The 24,775-nt window shown below is 38.7% G+C and overlaps 1 protein-coding gene across 2 annotated transcripts in view; it reads left to right on the forward strand.

Annotated features, from left to right (window-relative positions):
- TAOK3 (TAO kinase 3) overlaps nt 1–24,775 on the forward strand; it is a 145,742-nt gene that overhangs the window by 111,250 nt on the left and 9,717 nt on the right. For both annotated transcript variants that reach the window (XM_032471605.1, XM_006192701.3), the window contains 5 exons: nt 3,332–3,466; nt 11,505–11,741; nt 13,479–13,607; nt 17,145–17,348; nt 23,894–24,133. In XM_032471605.1, the coding sequence (XP_032327496.1) occupies nt 3,332–3,466; nt 11,505–11,741; nt 13,479–13,607; nt 17,145–17,348; nt 23,894–24,133 (945 nt within the window). The remainder of the gene's footprint in view (nt 1–3,331; nt 3,467–11,504; nt 11,742–13,478; nt 13,608–17,144; nt 17,349–23,893; nt 24,134–24,775) is intronic.

The raw sequence follows: 24,775 nt of genomic DNA on the forward strand, positions 1-24,775 counted from the left end.
GATTGAATCCATGACATCGTGCATGCTAAGCATGTGCTCTACCGCTGAGCTATACCCTTCCCTACAATTTTTTTTTTTTACTAAAAGTTTTGAGCAAACATTATGACAACTTTTTTTTTTAATCTCAGGAAGTTTCATTTTTTGCAATGAAAGAACATTATAAATGTATCAGATGAACACAGATTTACTTAAAACTGGTCCCCAATACATACTGGTTTTTCAAAAAGCTGTTTTGTTTGTTCCTGGATGATAATGTTTTAAAGATAAATTATAAACAAGTCATATATTTTGTCTTGGTAAGCAGGACATGGTATTTGTTCTTAATCTTCTAGAATCATTCTTCAGCATCAAAGATGTTGGCCCTCTCATCATCATTTGTAAATAACACGCAGCAGTGCTTAACTGCATAAAATAGCAAATTGACCCTTTCCATTAACAATCTTAAAATGTGTTCAGTTTAGAAATTCTGGGAGCCAGGTATAATCATTTTCAAAAGGACTGCTACTTAAAGGGTCCAGTGTAACCAACAGGCAAAATACCCAGTAAAGCTGATAGTTTAATTTGTTCTTAACTTGCTTCTCAAGTCACATTCCTCTTATTTTAAAATTGCTTTAAGTTGTCTGCAGAGTTTTGAACTTGTTTTAAGCAGTGGTGTTGAATATCTTAAAATTTATTTCCCTATGCACATGAAGTGGCTATCCACTGTTAGACTAATTTTGCCTTTTTTGTGGTCCCTTGTGGTATAATATTTGAAGACTTTTTGTGTTGGTAATCTCTGTTACAAAGCTGCTACAGAAACTAAGAATTCTTTTTTAAAAGTTAAAAATATTGGGAGGAGTAGCAAAGAGTTCTACTGTGAGCATTATTTATTATACTTAAAATAGATTAAAATTTTGGACCTATTCTTCAGACTAACTTCTAAAATAGCATTATTTTTTAAATATACCTTAATGGGTTATTTAATTAGCTACATATCAACTAAAATAACTATGACTACACATTTTAATTTTTTCAGGGTGTTTTATATCCTTGAGTATAAAAATTTAGCAAATATAATGTGACTTTTAATTTGATAAGCAGGGTCCTAAACTACAAGTGTTAATTTTTATCTGAGAGAAAACAAATATTAAAGTTACGCATATTTGCACATGAATTTGTTTTGTTTTATTCTGTTATATGAATAGTGTGGATTTTGGTGTCCTAGTTAACTTTGTAAATCAAGTTTTACAATTTGAAACTGAGCTGCTGCCACAGCATTCGAGAGCTCCCTCTCAGCAAGTGTACTTAATGTTGTCTAATACTCACCAAAACTGTGACCTATAAAACCACAGGCCTCTACCTAGTCTGTCTCTTCTGATTACTGACATTTAGAAGCTTCTTGCTTTTCTGGGATTATAATGTTAAGTAAGACCCATGTTGGAGATAACATAATTTAGTAATAAATATTCAGCAATATGATTGGTATTAGATCCCAGTGCCTTCCTCTCTAGAACCTTAAATCTAGTGCATAAATCTAGTCCCATACCTAATCTCTCTTTGCCTGGTAAAATAAGAGTTTATATTTCCCTGGAAATAATGTGGAAAAATTTTAATTGACTTATCGAGTATTTTTTAATAAATTTCAAAAATACAGGTTGAGATGCATTCTTAACCTATAGTGCTATCTAATAGAACTTTCTGTGATGATGGAAATGAACCAAACCTACACTATTCAGTATGGCAGCCATAGTGGCTATCTTGAAACATAACTGGTGTGACTTAGAAACTGAATTTTACATGTTATTTAAATAAAATATCCATGTGGCTAATGGCTATCTTATTGGACAGCACAGCAATAGAACACCCCTTGAATTTGGTAAGTATGCCTTCAGTGGTGTTAAAGGTGTCTTCATTATTTGAAAGCAAAATAGACCACAGTACAGTAAAAAAAAAAAAAAAACTCTAAACATAGATGTAATGCTACATACCTTCCCAACATTCTGAAGCATTGTAATTTTATAAAAGGAAAAAGAAAATCAGCCCAGTAATGAATTTAATCATGGCTCTTGGCTTTTACATAAAAACTGGGATATAAAATTTAATTTTCCTCAAGGAGTATATGTTTTGACTTTTCAAAATTTTAGACTATATAATAAGATTTTGTATTTTTTAAATCTCTTTAATTTTGTTATCTGATGAAGGAAAGAGCAATTATAAAAAATTTCAAATAATCATGGACAAAATGCAAAACTAACTTCTCACCATGGTTTCTCCTAAAACCCTAGGGCAATAAGAGAATCAATTTCTCCTTCCCTATCCTGAACATGTACTACTTTAAAATCCCCCATGGTTGTACATGTTTTAGAGCTATTAATTTTTATAGTATCTTTTTTTCTGAAGGGGTAGAGCTTCTTACTGACTGACCACTCCGTCTTTTCTAGAGCAAAGCATCACCCTTTGAAAGCATTTTCCCCTTTAAAAGTCCTTTCAATTGCATTTAAGAAACATCCATTATCATCCTTCCAGGGAATGTTATTTTTCATGGGCGTTACAACAAGATTAATCATCTTTGCCTATCAAGAAGCACAGAATTGATTAAATCAGTCAAGGACGTTAAATTCCAGCTTTACTCACTCTGGTGACTGTACGGAGACTGAGTTGAGGAAGAATTTGTGAAAGTATCGTTTGGTTAAAATTGTATGCCTGTCTCTTTAAATCTAAAAAAAAATCCTTTCAGAAGCTGTAGAGAGAAGGTGCTAGAACTGTGTACGATCATGACTGGAAAGCAGGATCCCTCAGTGACTGCCGAATCTTCCCAGCACAAGACAGAGAGGCAGTTCAGCACAAGCCTACACTGATTCTAGGCAGAACGATGATCCTACCAAACAGATCTCAAATAAAATTAAATTGAGAAAGCAGATCTTTCAAGGGAATGAGGCGGAGGCTCGCTTTTATGTTAAAAGCCACCAGCATCCTCCTTGCTAGACATGGACATGACATTTTTAAAGGAATTATTTGGTTACAGCGTTTTAAGCAAACTGTTCTAAGGAGTCTGTACATTGCCTTGTTTTTTCTATTCTTTTTTTCTTTTGCATATATGTAATTCTGGAGGTAAAGAAAAAGCCTGCCAGGGATTCAGAAGGCATCCCACTAGCGATCAGCTGACATTCCTAACTGAAGGCTGCAATGTGTTGCTTATTCATTTTGTACCGTGGGAGCTGCGGGGACTAGCAGAGAGCTAAACTATGCATTTCAAACAGCAGTGCTTGTGCAGAAAGAGGGGTGAGAGAGAGGCAGCCGGCGAGGAAAGAGCACAGCTGGACTTTCTCCTTGTTTTTATCCATTTCTGCAGGATCATGTATTCATAAGGGATGAGGCGGGCCACGGCGATCCCAGGCCTGAGCCGCGGCCTACCCAGTCAGTTCAGAGCCAGGCCCTCCACTACCGGAACAGAGAGCGCTTTGCCACGATCAAATCAGCATCTTTGGTAAGCAAACACCCCTCTACCCACCTTCCCTTCCTTCCCCTCCTCCCCATCTGGCAGCCTCTCGCCCTCCCTGAGCCTCTCTCGGCTTCATGGATGGGAGGAAAGGAGTCAAGAATGTTTTCTCCCTCCTAATAATTTTATTCATTTTAGAAAAAATCTGTTGGCATAGCAACCTGATCTCAGATATTTTAGCATTGTCTCCGGCATGGGAAAAAAAACCCTTTGTGTGTGTGTGTGTGTGTGTGTCTGTGTGTGTGTATTTATATATGCTGTATGTGCAAAATAAAAGGCCTTTGAGATGAAGTTGCTAATCTATCCAATTTTGTAAAAGCTATTTGTCTTTTCATTGAAATATTCATGCTAAAAATATTTTAAAGGTATTTGATGTATGTGTATGCAGGGCACTATGCTTCTTTTTGTATAGGTGCATGTGTGTGTCTGTAATGTGTATACCCACATCAAAAGATAAAACACAATTTAAAAAAAAATATGGTTTCTGGCTAATGTATATAATTGTAGGAAATAAGATACTTGCTTCCCAGGAATGGATTGCTGGTTCGTTCTGGTTCATTCATTTATTTATTGCAACAATGGTAGTGGCTGCACTTCCCCATTTAACCCCTGAAGAATTTTCCTGGCACCAATAAAGCAAGAGGGGCTTTGTAGGAGAGGGGAGGGATGGTTGTGGAAGAAAAGATACTGTAGGAACCTTCAGCATTTTTACTATTGCAAATGTGATTGCTGGATGCCCTTGTAGTAGCAAAAGGGGTGTGTACTGGAAGAGTTAGTTTTCATGCCTCCTCCCCTTGGCCCCCGACGCGTGCGCGTGCGCACTCACACTCACACACTCACACACACACACACACACACACACTCACATCGTTTCATCCTTGGCACTCTTAACTCTTTTTAATCTTTTGCTTCCGAATATCACTTCTCAGCCAAAAAAATTATTGAAATATTAGTTGTTGTGCCCAGATTGATGCTGGAAGTCACATGGGCAGGAAGAGTTAGTGTACACTGCCTGGCTGTTACATTTAGAACCTGTGATGACATCATCCAAGGCCGACCCAGAAATGATTCTTTTCCTTGTCCTATTTTTTAAATCTGATTTCCACTTTTATCTCTCAAGTGTTTTAAAGGCTTTTCAGTTAGTTACCTTTGGGACTGATAATGGGTTATAATTTTTAAAAACCCAAATAGAAAGAAAATGGAAGTTAAAGCACCTACATATTGCTATGCCTACTGCTGTCTAAAAGCAAGCAATTTAATTTAGATGGCTTATAAATCAGCCTGCCTTTAAGGTCCTTTGTATAGAAGTTTCTTGTTGTCTCTTCAGTGGGCAATTTTTCATTTTAAATGCATGCCATACTGTGTAATGGAGGTCTTAAAATGTCCACTATGTATTTGCTAATGATTGTTAAGCACCTACAAAACATGCTTTTGAATCTAAATAAAGCATCATGAAATTACTGAATAGTAAATATCTTCATACCATGGTATCTGACAAAAAAAGAAATATGGTATTTGGGAAATACTACTACTTACCCCTGACTCTTGTGAGACTTGCACCTTTATCCAGACCTGTGCATGCTGAAGTGAGAGGAGAAATGCTGAACCACCACTGAGAATCAGAGCACCATAAGCAGGTTTTAAATGTGAAGCAGATATTGTACCAAGCGGGCTTTCCAAACCCTCTGGGACGGGTTCTCTTCTCTTCTCACTTGCCACACCCTCATTCCCACATCATATATTCATGACCTCTCCTGCCTCCCAGGAAGATCACTACTGCCATCCCAGAATGATCTCACGCTCCCATTTGTGAACTCACCCAGGGCCACCCTGTGTGCATCTCAGCCATCACAGTCTCCCTTTCTGTGGATGATGAAAGCTGCTTCCCTACTAGGCTATCTCAGGGCTATGGGCAAAGACCTCAGGAGCCCCTCGGAATCCTGCAGGCTTCACAGTGCACATCCAGGGAACGCTGGGATCAGTCTCTCTGATGGACTTTGGATTTGCTAAAAGGCCCTCCCCCACCTATATTAAGTTAAAAACAGAGTCGCAATAGGCTGTTGCTATAGCCACAAAATAAGTTGTTTCATGTGTAAAATCTCCAAATGTGATGCTTTGGGATTGATGCAAGCTTGTCAGAGTTTAATGGTTTTTGTATTTGATGGTTTTTAGAGAGAAAAAAAGTTAAAAGGAAAAGTGATGTGGTGGTATGCCGTTTTGTGTCCCTTTTTGGACAATATAACTATTGGTGTGGATATTTTAATGTGTGTTATCAAGTACTACAGTTCTAGTTCCCATTATATTATTTTCAAAGGCTAATTCCAATAGGAATATATAAATCAGGACATTGGAATATCAAAAAGAAGCATCTAATTTTTAAAAATTTATCTCAAACCTTAGTGTTTTTCGTAGATCCCTGCTGAAATGAAAGGGGCTAAAATTACTTAAAATAACATAAAAATAAGAACAAGATCATGGGGAAATGAAAGTCCAGCGTATTGAATAATCAAGTCATTGCTGAAACCTCTCTTCACTTCTCATAGTTAGTAGCAATACTATGTTGATTTATTTATTTTGGTTTTACTCTTTCTTTGTAATCTTCTAGCAGAAGTGCCAACAAGCCACAGAGTGATCCGAAAGTGAACAGCAAAAAGAAAAAGAATTTAGAAATTAGTTTATCAGTTACTAGATAAATAAGTGATGAGTATATATTTTAACTAGACTTGCAAACTGACAAAAAAAATTACGATTCCTCAAATTTGTTTATCAATCTGCCCCTTCTTCATAAACCTAAAAGAGGCCTATCTCTGTGATTTTTTTTTCCCCTTAGCAATTCTTTCTACATTTTGCTTTTGAATGGGGCTATTGACAAATGTATTAAGCCCATGGGCTACAGGCTTTTACTGCTAGATTTTTTTTTTATTATTTTGGCACCTTAAAACTGAGTTTTTTATGTTATGATACACTGTTGCACAATTGCACTTGTAACAAAAGACCTTGATACTAGAGGAAACCCTGAGGGAACTTTCAAATTTGATATACATATATTTTTAAATTATTATTATAATCATTTAAGAGCAGAGATTATTGACCTTCTTTTGAAAAATTAGAAGGAAGGGCCTTTCATGGGATCTCTTTTATTCTTTCTTTTTCTTCTTCTGTACGAAAGTTCATATTGGGCTGATTTGTTACCTGAGTAAGGAGATGTTTATGTAGTTCTTCAAAATTACTCACCTGACTTCTTGGGCCTTTGAGAAGTGCCTTCCTTGAGTTTTTAATTGTTCTTGAATGGAGAGGCTAGTATTTTAATTAGATTAGTGACTCATCAGAGTATTTTCAGCTATTGTTACATCTTATGTCATTTAAAAGAATTTTTCTTGGGGGGGGTAACTAGGTTTCTTTATGTATTTTTAAATTAATTTTTTATTTTATTTTATTTTTTAGTGGAGGTACTGGGGCTTGAACCCAGGACCTTTTGCGTGATAAGCATGCACTCTACTGCTACCCTCCCCCTTGATGTCATTTCTTAAAATTTCATAGTATTCTGGGTCACCGGCTGTTCCCATAGTAGGTGTTCCTATAAAGAGCACCAAGGCCACATCTATCAGACAGTTCAACATTTGGCCTTCTGGAGGAGTACTCACTAGAATGCAGTGGTCCAAAACATGGGAACTGATGTTAGAATACACATTAATGAGAGGGGTGTGAACCTCTTAGTTTCTAATCTCCAGGAAAGCATGTAGGAGAAAAATTTTTATTTTTCTATCCATACAAATATAGATTCTTCTACTTTGGTTTTTATCAGATTCAATAAAAGAGCTCATATAAAAATGAAATCTTCACTTGATTTTTTTTAAAAAACGCAACCTAATCATTCAGCTAATTGTGAAGTCGTGTACTTGAATGAGTTTGATAGACCAGTGTAAAATATTAGAGTAAATGCTACTGTTCCCCCTTTCATGTGCCCTGCTGTTCTGTTTCTAAATGCTTGGAAGTGTGTTCTCTTCCTGGGTGGTGCACCAGAGGTTGCTTATCAAAATGCTGTGTATCTCCTCTTTCCTTTTTCTTGGCTTCTTAATCTCACTAAGATCCTTCCTGATACCATTTTTCACTCGTGCTGCCCAGTCTATATGCCCCATCCACTTGACCAAAGTCCCTCAGTAAACATGTGTTGAGTGAATGAATGAACAAGTGAGTGAATCAATGAACAATGAATGAATGAAGTCTCTTCCAGTCCTGCTATCACAGAAGAGTTTGGGTTTATAAGTGTGTGTTTTCAGAGTTCTTCATATCAGTTTTTCTGTACAAGGCAGAATTGCCTGTTACCAGTCATTACTTTTAGTATGAATTTAAAATGTTTTTTCCCTAGGTGTTTTCAAGAGTGAAATGTCAAATTTCTGATGCCAAAATGTGACTCACTGTATTCTTTTTAAGAACTTGCTATAAATTTCATTTGTTCTAAGTGCTGAGGTAGCCAGTTTTATCATACACATTATTTTGATTCTTACACATAATTAATCTTGTAAGGTGCCTTTGATCTCTGAAGAGAGTAATGTTATCAGCCACCATGCTCCTCTTTTATGTTCAGTAAGTTGCTTATTGGCCTTCTAGTGCAGTATTCGGTACTTGGTAGGCATACAGTACACTTTGGATGAAGTGGTTTGTTTTAGGGCCAAAATTTGCTAGAACTAAACAGGGTAGAAGGCAATGGCTGTAGAAACTTTCTGAAAAAAGTTCAGTCTTCCTTTGTTGTTCTTTATTTTTATGTATCATTCCAAGTATACGAAATAGTTAATTCAGATTCAGAAATTATATATTCTAATCCACAACCTAGGCATAACAACAGTTTTATTGTTAAACTTGCCGTTTCTCTTGGATCCACTTCTGATCTATGTCCCCATCATCAGAAATGCTTAGTGGAAGAGATTTAAAAAACACCCTACTCTTAGCTTGGCGGAAGAAGGAAACCAACATATATTGAATATCTTGTGTGTATCAGACACCTTGCAAGGCACAAGTGTTATCTCATTATAGCAGTATTTCCTCTTAACATATGAAGATATTGAGAGACTTCAAGAGGTTATGTACTTTGCCCAAGGTCACCTGTATAGTGAGGGGTGGAAAGAGATTTGTCTGCAAGCAGCCTGCTAGGTATGGCAGGATGCTGCTGCCGTCCTTTAGATGATCACATTTTTGACACCACACTTGTGAAAACCAGTCATTACCTTTCTACAACTTTCTCTCATTCTTAGAATTACTCAGTTTGTAACTTAGACTTAACCACTCTCTCCAATGCTTTTTCCCCTCCATTACTTCCTAACAGAAAGGTTCTTTCTTTGCTGCCTTGGTAACGTGGATTTCTCAGGCAATTCAAGAGCTGTAGGACCTTAGTGCAAATCCCAGGCTTTATAAAAATTAAAGAGATTAATTACATGTGAAAGCATACCTTATGTCAACCATAAAGTATAATAAAATTATGAGCTATTTTTAATTCTGTTGACCACATAGTGTATTTATAAGACATGAAGTATAAACTTAAAACACACAGGTATACATAACTATAGATAATATGTTTTATATGTTTCATGTTAGACTCCATAAATGAAACATGGTTATACTTTTATTTAAATTCATCTAACTTGAGCATGGAATTCTAAAACTCAGTATCTCTAAATGTACCTAAAAATTTAGACAATTACTCTGCGATTTAGAAAGTTTAGTTGTAACAAATGGAAGGTGATATTAGGAGTTTAAAATGATGATTAACCAAATTATGGGAAGCATTCGCATTTGCAGGCAAAGTGGCTCTTGTGGAATTCAGTTATGTACAGTGGTAGCATGGTGAGCTTTGTAATTTGTCTCTGCCACAAGCTCGTATGATCTGGCATGCAGCAGGACCACCCTCTTAACAGGGACTCACCCACCAATTAGAATAGAAAGTGTTCTTGATACAAGTCATTTCCATTTTATCTGGAGACTGCCTGGTTTAGGAAAATGGCCATCCTGAAAATATTTTATTGACCACAAGCCTGTCAGACATTCTGCTAGCCAGTTTTAAATGTGTTGTGATAGCTGTAGAGTGTACCATGCCTCAGCTTTGGGAATCTGATTAAAGATGGAATGCTCAAATAAGAAAAAAATAAGTTTGTGGATAAAACATGCCTCAAACTCATTACCCCAGAACAGACACTTGACTGCCTTATTTGTCTGAAAAACAAGTGAATTCAAAAAGATTGAATGGTATCCTTTCTGTTCATTGGAATTTTTTTCCCTATAATTGAACTTCAGGAAGACGCAGGCATGAGAAAGTGAAATGTACACATGTATTTCAAACTGCTTCTTCCTTTTATCATGAAATAAGTACATTAAAAATGTTATTGTAATGACAAAATAGAAATAGATTTATTTTCTTTAGAGTGTTAGATGTGTCTTTAGTGATGGTATCTTTTTTTTTTTTTTTGGTCTTGAAATATCTTCTGCTCTTATTCTTCATACTTTAAAGAGGATTGTCCTTTAGAAAAGAGAAATGAATATGAGAAACCTAGTGTTAGTTTCAGCTGGAAAGGTTTCAAAGTTCAGCTTATGTTTAATGGTGTGCTTTGATAATACTATCCAGTTACAGAACAGCACTCTTGATAGTAAGGACTCAGTCTAGTATGCAGGGACACCTTCTAAAAAGAGCAAAGAAACAAACTGTTCTTTGTACAAAATGCACTTTGACCCATAAACTGAAAATAGTAGAGAGAATTAATAGCAGCATGAAAATTTCCAGTAAAACTTGTTTGAGGGTTAGATTGGGGAGAGTTGGCTTATAATAGTAGATTGGAGTGACTGAATTTCTTAGTAAAAAAACAAAACCAAAGTCATAATTGTGTAATTAAGATTTTCTGCTAAAATAGGGAAGATTAGAAGGAAGTGACTAGAGAATCTAGTAGGAAAATAATGAAGGGTCATAAATTGAAGGAAAGACTGGAAAATCAGAAAAGGTTTAATGTAAAGAAACAAGAAATGCTGAAATTTACAGTTGCAATCTTCAGTTTGTTAGATACTCATTTGAAAATGGGTTAAGGAAAAATTGCTAAGAAAAGTAGGCATCCAAAAATTATAGAAAGGCTTTCTCCTCTTTAGGAGAGCAAGTGAGTGTGTGTAATTTGTTAACATCTTTTTTGCAGGGAAGGGGAGGAAGGAGACAGATGATTTAGAAGGATAGCGCTCCCTCTCTCTCTCTCTCTCGCTCTCTCTCTCTCTCTCTCTCTTTCTCTTTCTCTCAGTCACTTTCACTCTTGCTCTCTCAGTTCATATCAAGAACCGGAAATAAATCTTGTTCAAACTATTTTAAAAGGATATTCAAGATTCCTATGACTATTAGAGACATGATCTTTAAAAAGAAACATATAAATAGTATAATATAGTACCGTGCTTCTCAACCAGAGGGATTTGCCCCCCAGGGGACATTTGGCAATGTCTACAGACATTTTTTTGTATTATCTTAACTTAGGAGGAATGCTGGTAAACATCCTGTAATGCATAAGACAGCCTCTCAGAACCAAGAATTATCTGGCTCATTGTCAATAGTGCCAAGATTGAGAAATCCTGGTGTAGTGGAAATAGCATGGCTCTGGAATCAGATAGAAGCAGGTCTGAATTCCAGCCCTAGTCCTTATTAGCTCTGTGACCTTGAGGATATATAGAATGATATGTCAAAAAGATGTAAATATATTTTGGCTGAAGAAATACATTAATTCCCTCAAGTCTCAATTTCTTCATCAATAAAATGATGGTGGTCACACCTACCTCATGGATGAATAAAATGAATGAGTGAATGAGATGGTTTTTTGGATTAGAGATAAAGAATGTAAAGAGCACCCAACACAGCGCCTGGGACATGTGAGTGTTCAGAAAATTATCATTAAAATGGATGGCGACAATAATAAATAAAATTATACCAGAGGATTCTTCTGCTTTGCCTGAGAGTCTGTCTTCCACGAGTCTGGTTACCTGAGTTCTGTTCCCCAACCCAAATCAGGTTACACGACAGATCCATGAGCATGAGCAGGAGAACGAGTTGCGGGAACAGATGTCAGGTTATAAGCGGATGCGGCGCCAGCACCAGAAGCAGCTGATCGCCCTGGAGAACAAGCTGAAGGCTGAGATGGACGAGCACCGCCTCAAGCTACAGAAGGAGGTGGAGACGCATGCCAACAACTCGTCCATCGAGCTGGAGAAGCTGGCCAAGAAGCAAGTGGCTATCATAGAAAAGGAGGTCAGTACATGCACACATGCCCCCGTGCCTCAGCCAAGCCCAGCCTGTTCCAGTCAGCGACATCATGTCTGCAGGAGACAGGACTGATGTGCTTTTTGGCAATGGAAGAACAATATTGGTTTGTGGCGGGGAGGATGTTTCTGGGTTTATGGGGCTACTTAGAATTGTCGCTTAAAGTTAAAATAGTAACTGAAAGTATATATTACATTCTTGTCTATTCAGATATATTCTGAGCATCACTCCCTTGATGGGGGTCTGGTACACATGAAAAGAAATGGGATGCTTCTGTTCTTGGAAATTTGTACCATTAGGTCTGTCACTGTGCCTGCCTTACCGACAGTTCTCTTCAAAGGAAAATTGCTCTACAAATAGTCCCTTTTAGTGGTGATAATCTCTGCCTGCTGATTGGTCTAAAGATGGGCACCTGACCAATGGCAGCAAGTAACTGATCTGGCTATTGCATGGGTCCTCTAAGGAACATCCTCTCTTCCCCATCCAGGTTCTAAACTAATTTTAAAAACAGACAAGATGGTAAGGCAGATAGAGAGTCAAAACGTCACCTTTATTATTGATAAATGGTAGATGGGAGAAGTGATTTATATCTGAAGGGAAATGGCTAATATTGAACAAAATTAAACAGACTTGCCTACCCAGGCACTGGCAGTGCTAAACCAGTCACCTTCCCAAACCCCCACTCCCCATGTGACTTACATGGTGTGAAAATGCTGGGGTGAATTTGTGCTCTGTGGGGATGGAGTGACTGAGGACAGGGTGTCAGAAGTGTTTCAGTAATTATGCCCGCTCACTCTCTCTCTACATGGAAGGAAAAATCAGAATTGTAGAAGCAGTTCCCCAAACAGCCATCAGTCTATGAGGCAATCTGGCATGAAAACCTCTGCCCAAACAGGAATGAGGTTGATTAAGTAAACCAGTCAGAGTCTTTCTTGGACATTTGATTTGGTAAATATGTGGGAAGAATTGTACATAACAGAAAAGTTGTTGATAATACAAGATAAAAGTGAAAAGCTACATAGAAATAACCATGAAGCATAATTCCCTCTCTGTTCACTGAGCACCTCATCTTAAATGTGTGCTTCATCTGGATGGTTCCCTGAAACTTAGATTTGGTCACTTTCAGGAGCCAGTACTGATTGGGTTATCTTTTATTTGGTCTGTATTCTATCCATTTAAGAGTCCACAAAATGCCCTGATGTCCGACTGTTGCGAATTAAGCAGATGCCTAAGAAAACAAAATGTCATTAACTTTGCCTGTTATACTAGAGATGATCCCACTCAGAAATCTGACAGTTGAAATAATCAATTAGAAGTTTAGATTCTTGGGAAAAAGCTAGCCAGTCTTGATTATTTATGCATTTTTATAATTTAGCTCTTGGGCCATCAACAGTATCATAAAAATCTTTTACTATGATTCTTACTTCACCTTTCACCCGATATATTTTGTGTGTGTGTGTTCAGTGAAACATGTGTATGGTTTTCCTCCATATTTTTCCCATAACTGGGAATATATTATCCAATGGTAAAAATTTCCTTTTTTTTTTTTGTATGTTTGATACAAGAGAATCAAAACAGGCATGTCCTTATTTTGTTTTTTATTATTTGTTCAAAAAAGGACACTAATTCAGCACTTTTGGATTCTTTTAATGCATTGGAGAATATGATCAGCTGAATTCTGTGTGAAGAGCAGTTCATTGTAGATCATATTTGCTATTTTTTCAGGCAAAGGTAGCTGCAGCAGATGAGAAGAAGTTCCAGCAACAGATCTTGGCCCAGCAGAAGAAAGATTTGACAACTTTCTTAGAAAGTCAGAAGAAGCAGTATAAGATTTGTAAGGAAAAAATAAAAGAGGTAAGAGTACCAACACTTGGTAGTCACCAAGTTGCCATCAGAATGGTTGGAAGTTGAAGTCAGTTCATCTTACATTGTGATCAATACTATAATCCATTGATTCTCAGACCGTCCAGTAGAATCACCTGAAGTGCTTATTAAAACAGATTACTAACCCATCTCCAGGTTTTCTGATTCTGTGGATCTGGGGGGAGGGGGTGGAGTTTGAAATATGCGTTTCTAACAGGCTCCCAGGGGATGCCGATGGTGCTGGGCCTGGCAACAGACTTCAGAAACCATTGCTCTAACTCTAACCCATTCTTGCCTACTTCTGGTTTATTCTCCACACTTCAGCCAGTGATCTTTCCAAACCATAAGTCTCATCATGTCACCTCATGATTTTAACATTCATTGGCTTCCCCTTGCTCTTAGGATAGATCAAAATACTAGAAGTCCCTGTGTGGGTTCCAGTCTCACCTCATACCAACGTTCCCCCCACCTGCCTCCCCGACCCCTGACTCTCTGCTGCTCCCACCACAGTGGTCACCCTTTGCTTCCTCAAATGGACCAAGCTCTGCCCCTCTCCAAGGTCTTTGTTCGTACTCTTTCTTCAGCCAGGGTGCTCTCCTCATCCCCAACCTCCTTGTAAGACTATGGATTGTTTATTAGTACCATAACTTCAGTTTCACTTCCCCAGGGAAGCCTTTCCTGACTGCCTTGACCAAGACAGGTACCTCTGGCTTTATAACACTAATTTTCAATTACATTTTTTGTTTGTTTGTTTTTAGTGATTATTTAAGCTACTTTACCCTACTAGCCAGTAAGTGATAAGAGAAAAGACCGTGTCCCTTTTCTTTGGCTCATGACTCTATCCCTATGTCTGGTACATGTGAAATATTTGATACATGAATGATTGTTTTTAAATGTTTTTTAAATGTTCAGTTGAAGACCACTAGTGGACTTAGAGAGCCCCCCTGAGGAACTGCAATTTGATCTGAAAGCTCAAATTTCTTCAGTTCTCCTTTTATCGGTACTTACAGATGAATTGCCTGCAATTCCATAGACTTTGCTTCTCATAAGACTTAAAATTTCTTATTTGTAGACTACTAGTGTATTAAGATTTAATAAAATTCAGATAGGACATTTTTAATATTTGAAATTGTTAATTTGAGCTCATATTCTAGGTTAACAATATGGGGCTTAACATGGTTCCTCTCCAATTCTTTTTAAATTAGGAAGTGAAATCAAGTGGGTTGGGGTGAGCCTCAGGATCTCTTGCCCTGCCTGGATGAGTCACTGGTGACTGTTGGGACCGACAGAAGTTTGTGTTTGGTCCACACTGCCAGGATGGGAAGAATCTCTGACACTGTAAGGTCTAGAGAACCAGGCTGTAGAGAAACGATCCAACCAAGAAGGTTCACGTGCTCTCACGTTTTCTCTTAGTTATTGCTTGAGCCTGATTATTCTATCATAATAGAAAGATGTCACTGGATCACAGAGATCACCGTGATTTTTCAATACGAAGTTTTGAAATTTTCTCAACTGCAAATAGGTTCTTCTAGCTCGTGTGTTCACTCATGCTCTAGAGGCCTTGCTTCATGGCCTCAGCCACCATTTCGAGCATATGTCCCACCGAGGGGTTTGGAGATTTGCAGGAACTCCACCTTTAGAAGTTCTCCCTCAGAACGACATTCAAGAGTCTCCACTCAGTCCTCAGGCATAGGGCCATTTTTGGTTCAGGATACGCAGATTGATGAGTGCAAGAGACCACAGGCTTTCAAGGCTTTCAACGTGCTTGTGAAGACAAGCCTAAACCCAGTCTAAGACAGCCCCACTATTATATGGCTAATATTACTCCTTACGAAGTAAGCTTAGTTCAGGCTATTGAAAGTGGCATGTATGTTTGGTTACCAATATACTTAAAGATACTGTCCTTGGGAATAACAAAACCATCTCCATTATTCCCACCATTGATAGGTCACAGGGATGTGGGTAATACAGAATGATGGATGGTCCAAGGATAACTTGTTCTTGATTTTGGAGTGGATTTTTATGATTGTTTTTGAATCTGGGTGTGCAGTATAGTGGTTAATGCCAAACCTAGTAGTAGAGTCATGGCATCAAGAGATGAGTCAGCCAGACTTTCTGGTGTGAGCCCAGCTTACTCCATGCTGGAAACCACTCTTGCTTTCTTTGATCTAATATTTCACTTGAGACTTCACTGAACAGGAAAGTTGAAAGTTTATTTACAAGAACTTCTTGGCTAAGTGCAAAAACAATAGAGATCGTGTGTGATATCCGCATCACAAAACAATTAAGTAAAATAGATATTAGCAATTAAAGGAGATTTCAACTGAGTAGTTAGCCAACTGTTACAGATCCACCTTGTAGATACACATAGTATGAGCAAAGAAGGATGCCCTGTACTTTGACCACTTTTAAGTGGTCTTACTTTCCCCATAGACTAACATCTTCTTAACTGTTCTGATTCACTGCTTATTCCCTTTGCGCATATAGTCTGAAACAGTTACGAATTTTATCCTTTTGAAAATGTAGGCGATTTATTTACCCTTTAATACCAAATAAAGAATGCTTTTTCCTGAAATTCAAAGTAGTGACATTTGCAGAGTTAGCTCCTGTCTGTGAAATCTGCCCACTTCTCTTGATCTTGTCACCCACCACCTCCTTTGTCCAAGCTAGTATTGTCTCTCACCTGGACCTTTGCGATAGCTTCCTAGCTGTCTTCCTGGATGCGCTATTGCCTCCTTCGTTCTGTTCTCCACATGGCAGCTAGAGTCGTCTTTTTGAAATGCATCTCATTGTGACACCCCCACACATATAAAATCCATTTCTCCTGTGCTAAAGATCAGTGTCCTTCACTTGCCCTGTAAGGCTTCAAACGGTCTGGCCTCCCTGTCCAGCCTCATCTCATGTCACACTGCACCACCACCCTGGCGACCTCTGAGTTCTGTGATCACACCATGTTTTGGTTAACCCACCCTAAGGGTTTTGTTTATGCCATTTCCTCTACCCAGAGTAGTCTTCCCTCTCCTTTTTCACTGGTTAACTCCTAGAGATTTTTCAAATTTCAGTGTAGTTGTTACCAAGGTCGAATATTTTCTGTTAAACATCCTTCGAACCAAGTACTCAAGTTCACAGTAGTTATCACAGTAACCCAGTTTGTTTCTGTGGTTCTTTAATTAATTTTCGATTCCAGACTGTAAAGCCCCATGGTGAAAGATGACATTTTCTTTGCTCACCCTCGCATCTTCATGCCTTGCACAGTGCCTGTCACATGACAGGAACTTAGTAAGTGTGTGGTGATTGAGTGGGTGAACCAACAATTTCTGAGAGTGAGAAGCCCAAGACATGGAAACTAATCCGTTAAAAAAAAAGGGGGGGGAGGCAGGTGGAACGCCAAGCCTTTCTGACCTTACATTCCCTGTTGCTTTCAAAATAATTTAATCTAATATTGCAATAAGCTATTCTGGTTCCTTTTGCTGGATGAGACTGGCATGGTTGTTTTGTTTGTTTGTTTTTGTCTATTTTTTGGTGAAGGAGATGAATGAGGACCATAGCACACCCAAGAAAGAAAAGCAGGAGCGGATATCCAAGCATAAAGAGAACTTGCAGCACACGCAGGCTGAAGAGGAAGCCCACCTTCTCACTCAGCAGAGGCTGTACTACGACAAAAACTGTCGTTTCTTCAAGCGGAAAATCATGATCAAGAGGCATGAGGTGGAGCAGCAGAACATTCGGGAGGTACGCATTGTGCTCATAGCTGTTGGCCCTGACTTTTGAGACGGTAAGCTCTCTGAGGATGGTGATGGGTCTGTTTTCTCCATCCCTATATTCTTATCCTTTGTAGGCTTCCATGCAGTGTATCTGATGCAAAGCGGACACACAAAAATGCCAGGGAGTGAACTTCCCATTGATAAGCGAAAAGCCCTTTTAAGGAACAAGGGATCAACTTTTTCCAAATAAATGTCATAAAATTCTGTTGAACACCTGTTATAAGCCATATCATGCAGTAGAGAATCAGAAGAAGTAGAATAGAGAATTTTGGCTTTTAGCCTGTTTATCAGAGGCATGTGTTTTTGTGATTCTACATGAAATATTTAAATAAGAGAGTCATGCTCTACAATTAACTTACTTCATTCAGTCACCCAGCACTTACTTAACAGAGTGCGGCCTTTATGCCAAGCACTGTGCTCAAGACACCAGGGCTACTAAGAAGCTATCCTCCCTGCCTTCAAGTAGCCCTAGTCAAAGGAGAAACAGACACGTAACACATTAATTACATTGTAATATGTTAGGTGCAGTAGTAGACACATCCATGAACTGTCAAGGGCATATAGTCATGAAAAGGCTTGGAGGATTCCATGACTGATGAGAAGTTGCGTGTTCTGGGTGTGTGGAGTGGAGTGAAATGGATTGTCAGAACAAGAGTAGTTGCAAGCAGAATGGAGGGCCCTGGGTCTTAAGGCAAGGCTTTTAGGTTTTAGCCTGAAGGGCACCAGAGGTTTTTAAGCAGGGGAAAAACAAGGAGAGTTGTCTTTGTTTTGAGGTGCGAATGCATCAGTTTGAGGGTGAGAAGCAAAGTACAGTGAGCTCAGCTCGGATGCCCTTTCTCTAGTTCCACCTGGGAGAGGCAGTGGGGATAGAGATTAGATCTGAGTGCCGTTTCTGAAGCAGAACTGACAGTAATTCAAGCCAAATGCTGTGAGAATTTCAGAAGGAGGACTCAAAAATGACTTCAAAGTTTCGAATTCGAGCGATTGGATGAATACGATGTTACTCATCGAGACGAGGAATACAGAATGTGAATCAGTTGCAGAAACAAAGTTCAGTAGGAAATCGTTGTGACCTGGAGTCATCAGAGGAGCCCTCAAATGAGCTAGCACATTGGTAAAAATATCAAAGTTTGATAAAAATCCAGTGTTAGCCTGCATGAGGAAAGCAGGCCCTTCAGGCACGTTTAATGGGAATGTGAATCAGTAGAAGCTTTTTGGAGAGCAGTATTCAAATGGGAAGAAGAAAGGATGGTGCCAACTAAAATTTATTGAACACGTAAATTTGGGTCAGCCTCGGACTCTTTATCTGTGTTACCTTATTGGAAGAAGGAGAGGCTGCTGAACATTTTTGAGCCAGGCAGTGAGTGATGTGGCTAAAATTTTGCTTTGCATAAATTAGCCTAGTTTGGTGGTGGTGCATAGATTGTTTAGAGTATGCATGGTCAGTGGGGGCAGTATTGCCCCCATGGTTCTTGTGGGGGAGGAGTTTTAGATATTATGGTGGCATGTGGCCCTCTGAAGGGCCACAGAACAGAAAAAGATACACAGTATATCTGTGATAGTAAACATTTCAGAGGTGAGGATGATCGGGGAAGGGGAGAGTCTAAAAAGGCTCCTGATGGGAACAGTAGTGGAAAATTTTAAAAGGTTGGGAAACTTTGAATTGGACGGAAGAAGCTAGAAGCAAAGACATCAGTCAGTAGGAGATCAGGTGTAGACAAAGATAGCACTGGTAGCTGTCGAGAGAGATGGTTTTGAAACATTTTAAAGTATATAATAAACAGGACTTGGCATACAACAGGATATGAGAGAAAAGATGTGGGTAGAATCAAAATTATTTCCAGGGTTTAAGACTTAGGGGAAATGTAGTTTTGGGCAGAAACAGAGAAACTTAGAGAGAGGTATTGGTCAGAAAACTGATTAAATCAATACTACACATATTGAGTTTGTTAGAAGGCAAAGAAGTCCAAATTGAAAAGTCCTATAACCAGTGGGAAGCAAGGTATTTGGGACTCCTTTCATCTGGCAATTATTTTTATTTTAGTAGCTTGTATTTGGAAGAAGTCTGAGGTTAAGGGGACAATTAATGCCAGTAAAAGCTGTAGAAGACAGTTATTCCCCAAAAATGATAGAAACTCTTTTCATGACTTCATTAGTATCAGATTCTAACCAGTTGGGTGAAGAATAACTATATAAGGGTATTTTTCTTAAGAGTCTAGATTTTCCTTTGTTTAGTCTTATACCAGAGCCTCCTTGGTAAAAATGTTCAGTTTTTTCTTTTTGGTCTATTTGGAAAAGTAATAAAAGAACATTGAAAAAAGACAAATATAGAAAAATACTGAATATCGATAGTTCTTGATAATCCCATCCCACCCGTTTTCTACCCTGAGACAATCACCATTAATTTGGCAGATGTATTTCCAGACTTTTTTTTCCTGTATACATGTTTATATACAGACAGCTTATATATTGTCTATAACTTTATGAAAATAAGGTTACGTTAGTACTGGTGGATTTATTTGATTAGCAAGCAATAGAAACAAACTCTGGCTGACAGCATGGGAAGAAATTTATTGGAAGGATATCGGGTAGATGGGAGAGCTGAAGACCCAGTCTGGAAAAGATGAAGAATTAAGCTGGGGAAGCAGCTTCGGTGAACTAGAGGGCAGGAGCCAGTGCACATTCCTCAAGGCACTGCCGTTTGGATGTACCTCCTCCAACCATGTTTCATCTTTGTATCATTTCTGCCTGAGATTCAGATTCCTAGGAGAGGTAGAACTTGATTGGGTAACGTGCTTATTCCCTTATTCAGTAACCTCTGATTCCAGATAGGGTGGAGTAGTTTCTCAAGCAAAAAGAGGAGCCTGTTAACAAAAGAAGAGGAAATGGATACTGAACCTACAAAACTGTAACTCTTTTTCTTTTTAAATTTACTATGTAGGACATAGAGCTCTGCCTCATTCTTTTTAACCATCAATAGTACTTTCTTTTTTGGTATGGCTATAAAATAATTTAATGAGGTACTTCTTTTCATATTTGGTTGAAGTTTTACAACATTACTAGCAGTGCTGCAGAGAACATCTTGGTACACATCTTTTTACACGTGTACAAGTATTTTGTAGTATTTTATAGTATTCTCAGAACTAGAGTTTCTTGGTCAGAGTGTATACACTTAAATTTTTCTATTGGTATTTCCAAAGAGCCTTCTAAGAGTTTAAACTCCCACCAACAAAAAAAGTACCTGTTTTCCTATACCCATGCCAAAACTGATTGTTAGTAATCTTTTAGTTAATAAAGACATTCGAAAGGATCACCAGAGGCTGCATTGAGCCCCTTCCTCTGTCATCACTGCACTGCACACAGATGCTATTTTCTAACCAGTTACGAAAATGAGAACTGAAACTAAAGAAGCATTAAATGTCATAGTCTAACAACATCTCCACTTTAAAAAGTTTGAATTCTAGTTCTTACTCAACATGGGCATGAGGACAAAAATTTTTACTTGAGTGAAATCACTTGCTTTTAAAGAAGTCGGTAGCATTTCCATTGAAATTAAACTAGGACTGGATGTGATACATGAAATCACTTTTAAAAACCGAAAGCACATTAATTACACATTATAATGTAGACACAGCACTTGACTCACAGTAAGCCAAATAAAGTTTTTTTTTTCCCATGGTGTAAAATATTACAGACGGTTTACCAGCTTACATCCCAGCAACTCAGATGTATGAATTAAAGGTAAGGGAACAACCTACAGTTGTTCCAGAGATACCATTTCAGTATCATGTTTCTCTCACTTTTTAAATAGTTTATAAAAATTGGACTTAAGTTATTATTTGCCGGATACTTCTGAATACAGAAAAGTAATAATGACACTTCTGTACATTGTAAGCATTTTTGTATGGTCTTTCATTTCATCTTCACAAGAATGGTAGTTCACAATGGGTGCTAGTATTCTCACTTTACACCTGAGGAAACTAAAGTGTAGATGAAAAGTCTTGCCCAACGCCATACACAGTGAGTCAGCAGAAAAGCTGAAACTGACTCACCCCCTGAATTATTTTTCCGTTGATGCTCAAACTTTAGTGTATATCAGAATTTCCTGGGTGGCGTGTTATTAAGGCAATTGCTTCCATCCCAGGTGATTCTGACGCAGGTATTCCGTGAACAACATCCTGAAATATTCCATTAAACAAAAACAGAAGCATTTGTTTTCTTCTGAAAGTATTGTTTGCTTTGTGTCTTTTCTTTTCTTCCCCGCTATGAGTTTTAGGTCTCTGGGCAGCTCAGACCTAGTTTGAACTTCTCTGTTTAGGAAAATGTGGAATATATAAATGCCCAATATTGAGACTCCTGGTACTTGAAGGTTAAAAATGATAGCGTGATCTAGGAACAGGACCTTTACCCATCTAATGAGTTTCCCTTGGTTTTTTTTTTTCTCTTGGTCTTTGGTCTAGAATAGCTTTAGTCTCTGAGAAGCCCTCACCATCCTTTGGTGCCACCTAGGGGCTGGTTAGTGATTTTTAAAAGAAGACATTTGATGGTTCAGGTAAAGAGGAAGGATGAAAGGAAAAAAGCAGGAGGAGATGGGGGAAATGCTCTAGGAGATTATCTTTTACTTCTTAAAACAAGTGTAAATTGCATTTATACTTCGGATATTTCCCCACTAGAAAATAAGCCCGTGAGGGGATGTACTTGTTCACTGCCCCCTCCTTAGCACCTGCAGCATTGCCTGACACATAGCGAGTGCTCAAAGATATGTGTTAAATAAATAAATGAATGATTAGCAACTTTGCTCCAGTAACAGATGCTGTGCTGTTTAAAGGACTTCTCTTCAAAAGGATAGAAAGCCCAAGTATGCAAGATACTCTCAACCACACCAATGTGCAAATATTATTGACATCTCTGTGAAAATAGTTGCATTTTCTCCCATAGTGGATGCCATTGGAGAAAAGAGGCACCCTGTTGTTCTGATTTAAAGTTCAGCTCAAACACTTTCCTTGACCTTCTTAACTAGTAGTAATACTTCCCTTATCCAGAAATCTTCAGCGTAAGATCTTTATCTCTTTAATAGCACTTAACATTTATATCCTTGCCCCCTACTTTTTAAAAATTTACATGTAAAATATATTTCCCTGTATTAATCAAACTTCATTTTGTGTGTGTGTTACTGAAATTTATTTGCACTGGCTTAAACCAAAACCAGTGAATTTACCACAGAAATACAGGGATGTTTCATAAAACCCAGTAGCAATAATACAGTGGGATCTACAAGGAGAGATTAGAACCAGTCAGGAACTGGGACATCAGTATATTTCCTACACTTCTTTCTTCTCTTTTTCATTCTTCTTGCTCTGAAGACCAGCTTTCTCTAATCCTCAGCCCTCATATCAGCAAGCGGCTACCATATATATAGTTTTTATATGCCCCTCAATTCTAGTGACATGTAAGGATTAACTGTCTCTGAATCACAAATTCCTAAGAGAGAGGATAGATTGATTCGGTCTGCTGTAAGCTGAGCATATACTTCAGTAAATGTCAGTGAACTTCCCTGCTAGAGTGTTAGCAAGTTGAGAACCGAGTCATGGCTTAGTAAACTTTTTTGTGTACCCAGAGCACACACAGTTCAGATCTTTGATATGGTGCTATTCAGGAAATATTCTTGAATTGATGAATGAAAAAATTTCACCCATCTTCCTCCCTCCTTTTTTTTCTAGTTTCCTTTCTTTCTCCTCTTCTACAAAAGAGAGAGAGAGAAAGACATGAGTGAAATTGGAAGGAACAGGAAGATTAGATCTATAAATAATCAAACAGCCTGTCATGGAAAAGATGAACAGGGAGAGATCTCATCCGCTTTTTCCCAACATGCCCTGAACTCTGAGATTTTAAAAATAAGTAATTGGTATACTTGTGATACATGCAAGAACAGGCAGGATATTTCTAAGAAAACTAAGAACATTGTAGACATTATCAGTTTAATCCAGTGATTCTCAACTCTGATTGAGTATTAGCTCCCCCGGAGAACTCTTAAACCTGTTGATGTCAGGATCCCACTTCAGACAAGTATCAGAGTCTCAGGTTATGGGACTCAGGCACCTTATGTTTTAAAAGATTCCTCACATAATTTTATTGGGCAGCCAGCCAGTATTGAGAACCACTAGTTTAACTGAAGAAGCATTTATTTAGACCCATTCATCACCCATCACCTAATTAAAGTTCACAGCAGCCCTGTGAGGTAAGAGGGGGTCAGGTAGAATTAATCCCATTTTACGGATAGAATAGTTGTGATGGCTGTGAAGTTGCCCATCTTGTAAGTGGTGGACCCATGTACAGAACCTCAGTCTCCCGGGACTGGTCGTCTAATCTCATTAAGTCATGCTGCCAAACACTAATGGGCTTAATTAAGAGGCAGTTAATAGTGCCATTCCTTGCCATCCCTCACTGAGTAATGCCTTCCTTCCAGTTCACCTCCATTCATCTCTCCTGTGTATCTTTCATCCCTGAATGCAGGAACTGAATAAAAAGAGGACCCAGAAGGAGATGGAGCATGCCATGCTAATCCGGCACGACGAGTCCACCCGAGAGCTTGAGTACAGGCAGCTGCACACGTTACAGAAGCTCCGCATGGATCTGATCCGGCTACAGCACCAGACTGAACTGGAGAACCAGCTGGAGTACAATAAGAGGCGGGAAAGGGAATTGCACAGAAAGCATGTCATGGAACTTCGGCAACAGCCAAAAAACTTAAAGGTGAGAGGAAATGCAGGTACTTCCCTTGCTGCGCTCCAGGACCCAGCTAGACTGGATCAGTGGCTCCTACACCTGGGTGGCTGTCAGAGTCACCTGGGCGACTTTTCTGGGCCCCACACCTGCTGAATCACAGCCTCCAGATGTGAAGCGCAAGGGTCAGGTGTAACAACTCCTAAAGAGATGCTGCTGGGCGAGGTGATCGCTCCATTTCTGCCGTGTGTCCTTTATGCACCTGCTTTGGCCCCTTCATAACCTACACTATTTAAAAGTATAACACATGGACTCACAGCAGCCCCTGGTTCTGATCCCAGGAAATGAGAAAGTTACCGGGGAGGAAGATGGGAGATAAATTTTATCTGTCATGCCAGTCATGTTATTGGTTGGAGCTTCCTCGAGTGCTGCTCTATTGAAAAAGACTCTAAAGCTACACCCAAGCTTATTAGGGAAGAGTATGGTTTATTAGTGACATCTGTCATGGGCATGGGAATCCGGAGTGAATCTACACGTGCCGGGCATATATCTCAGGCCTTGCACCAGAGATACACAGCTCCTTTCGCCCCCACTGCCTCCAGAGAATTTTAGCTGACTGCTAATTAACAAGCTATATGGACTAAGCCATTCCTATATGTCAAGGGGGTCATT

This window comes from Camelus ferus, chromosome 32, assembly GCF_009834535.1.
Source record: "Camelus ferus isolate YT-003-E chromosome 32, BCGSAC_Cfer_1.0, whole genome shotgun sequence".
NCBI classification, from domain to species: domain Eukaryota; kingdom Metazoa; phylum Chordata; class Mammalia; order Artiodactyla; family Camelidae; genus Camelus; species Camelus ferus.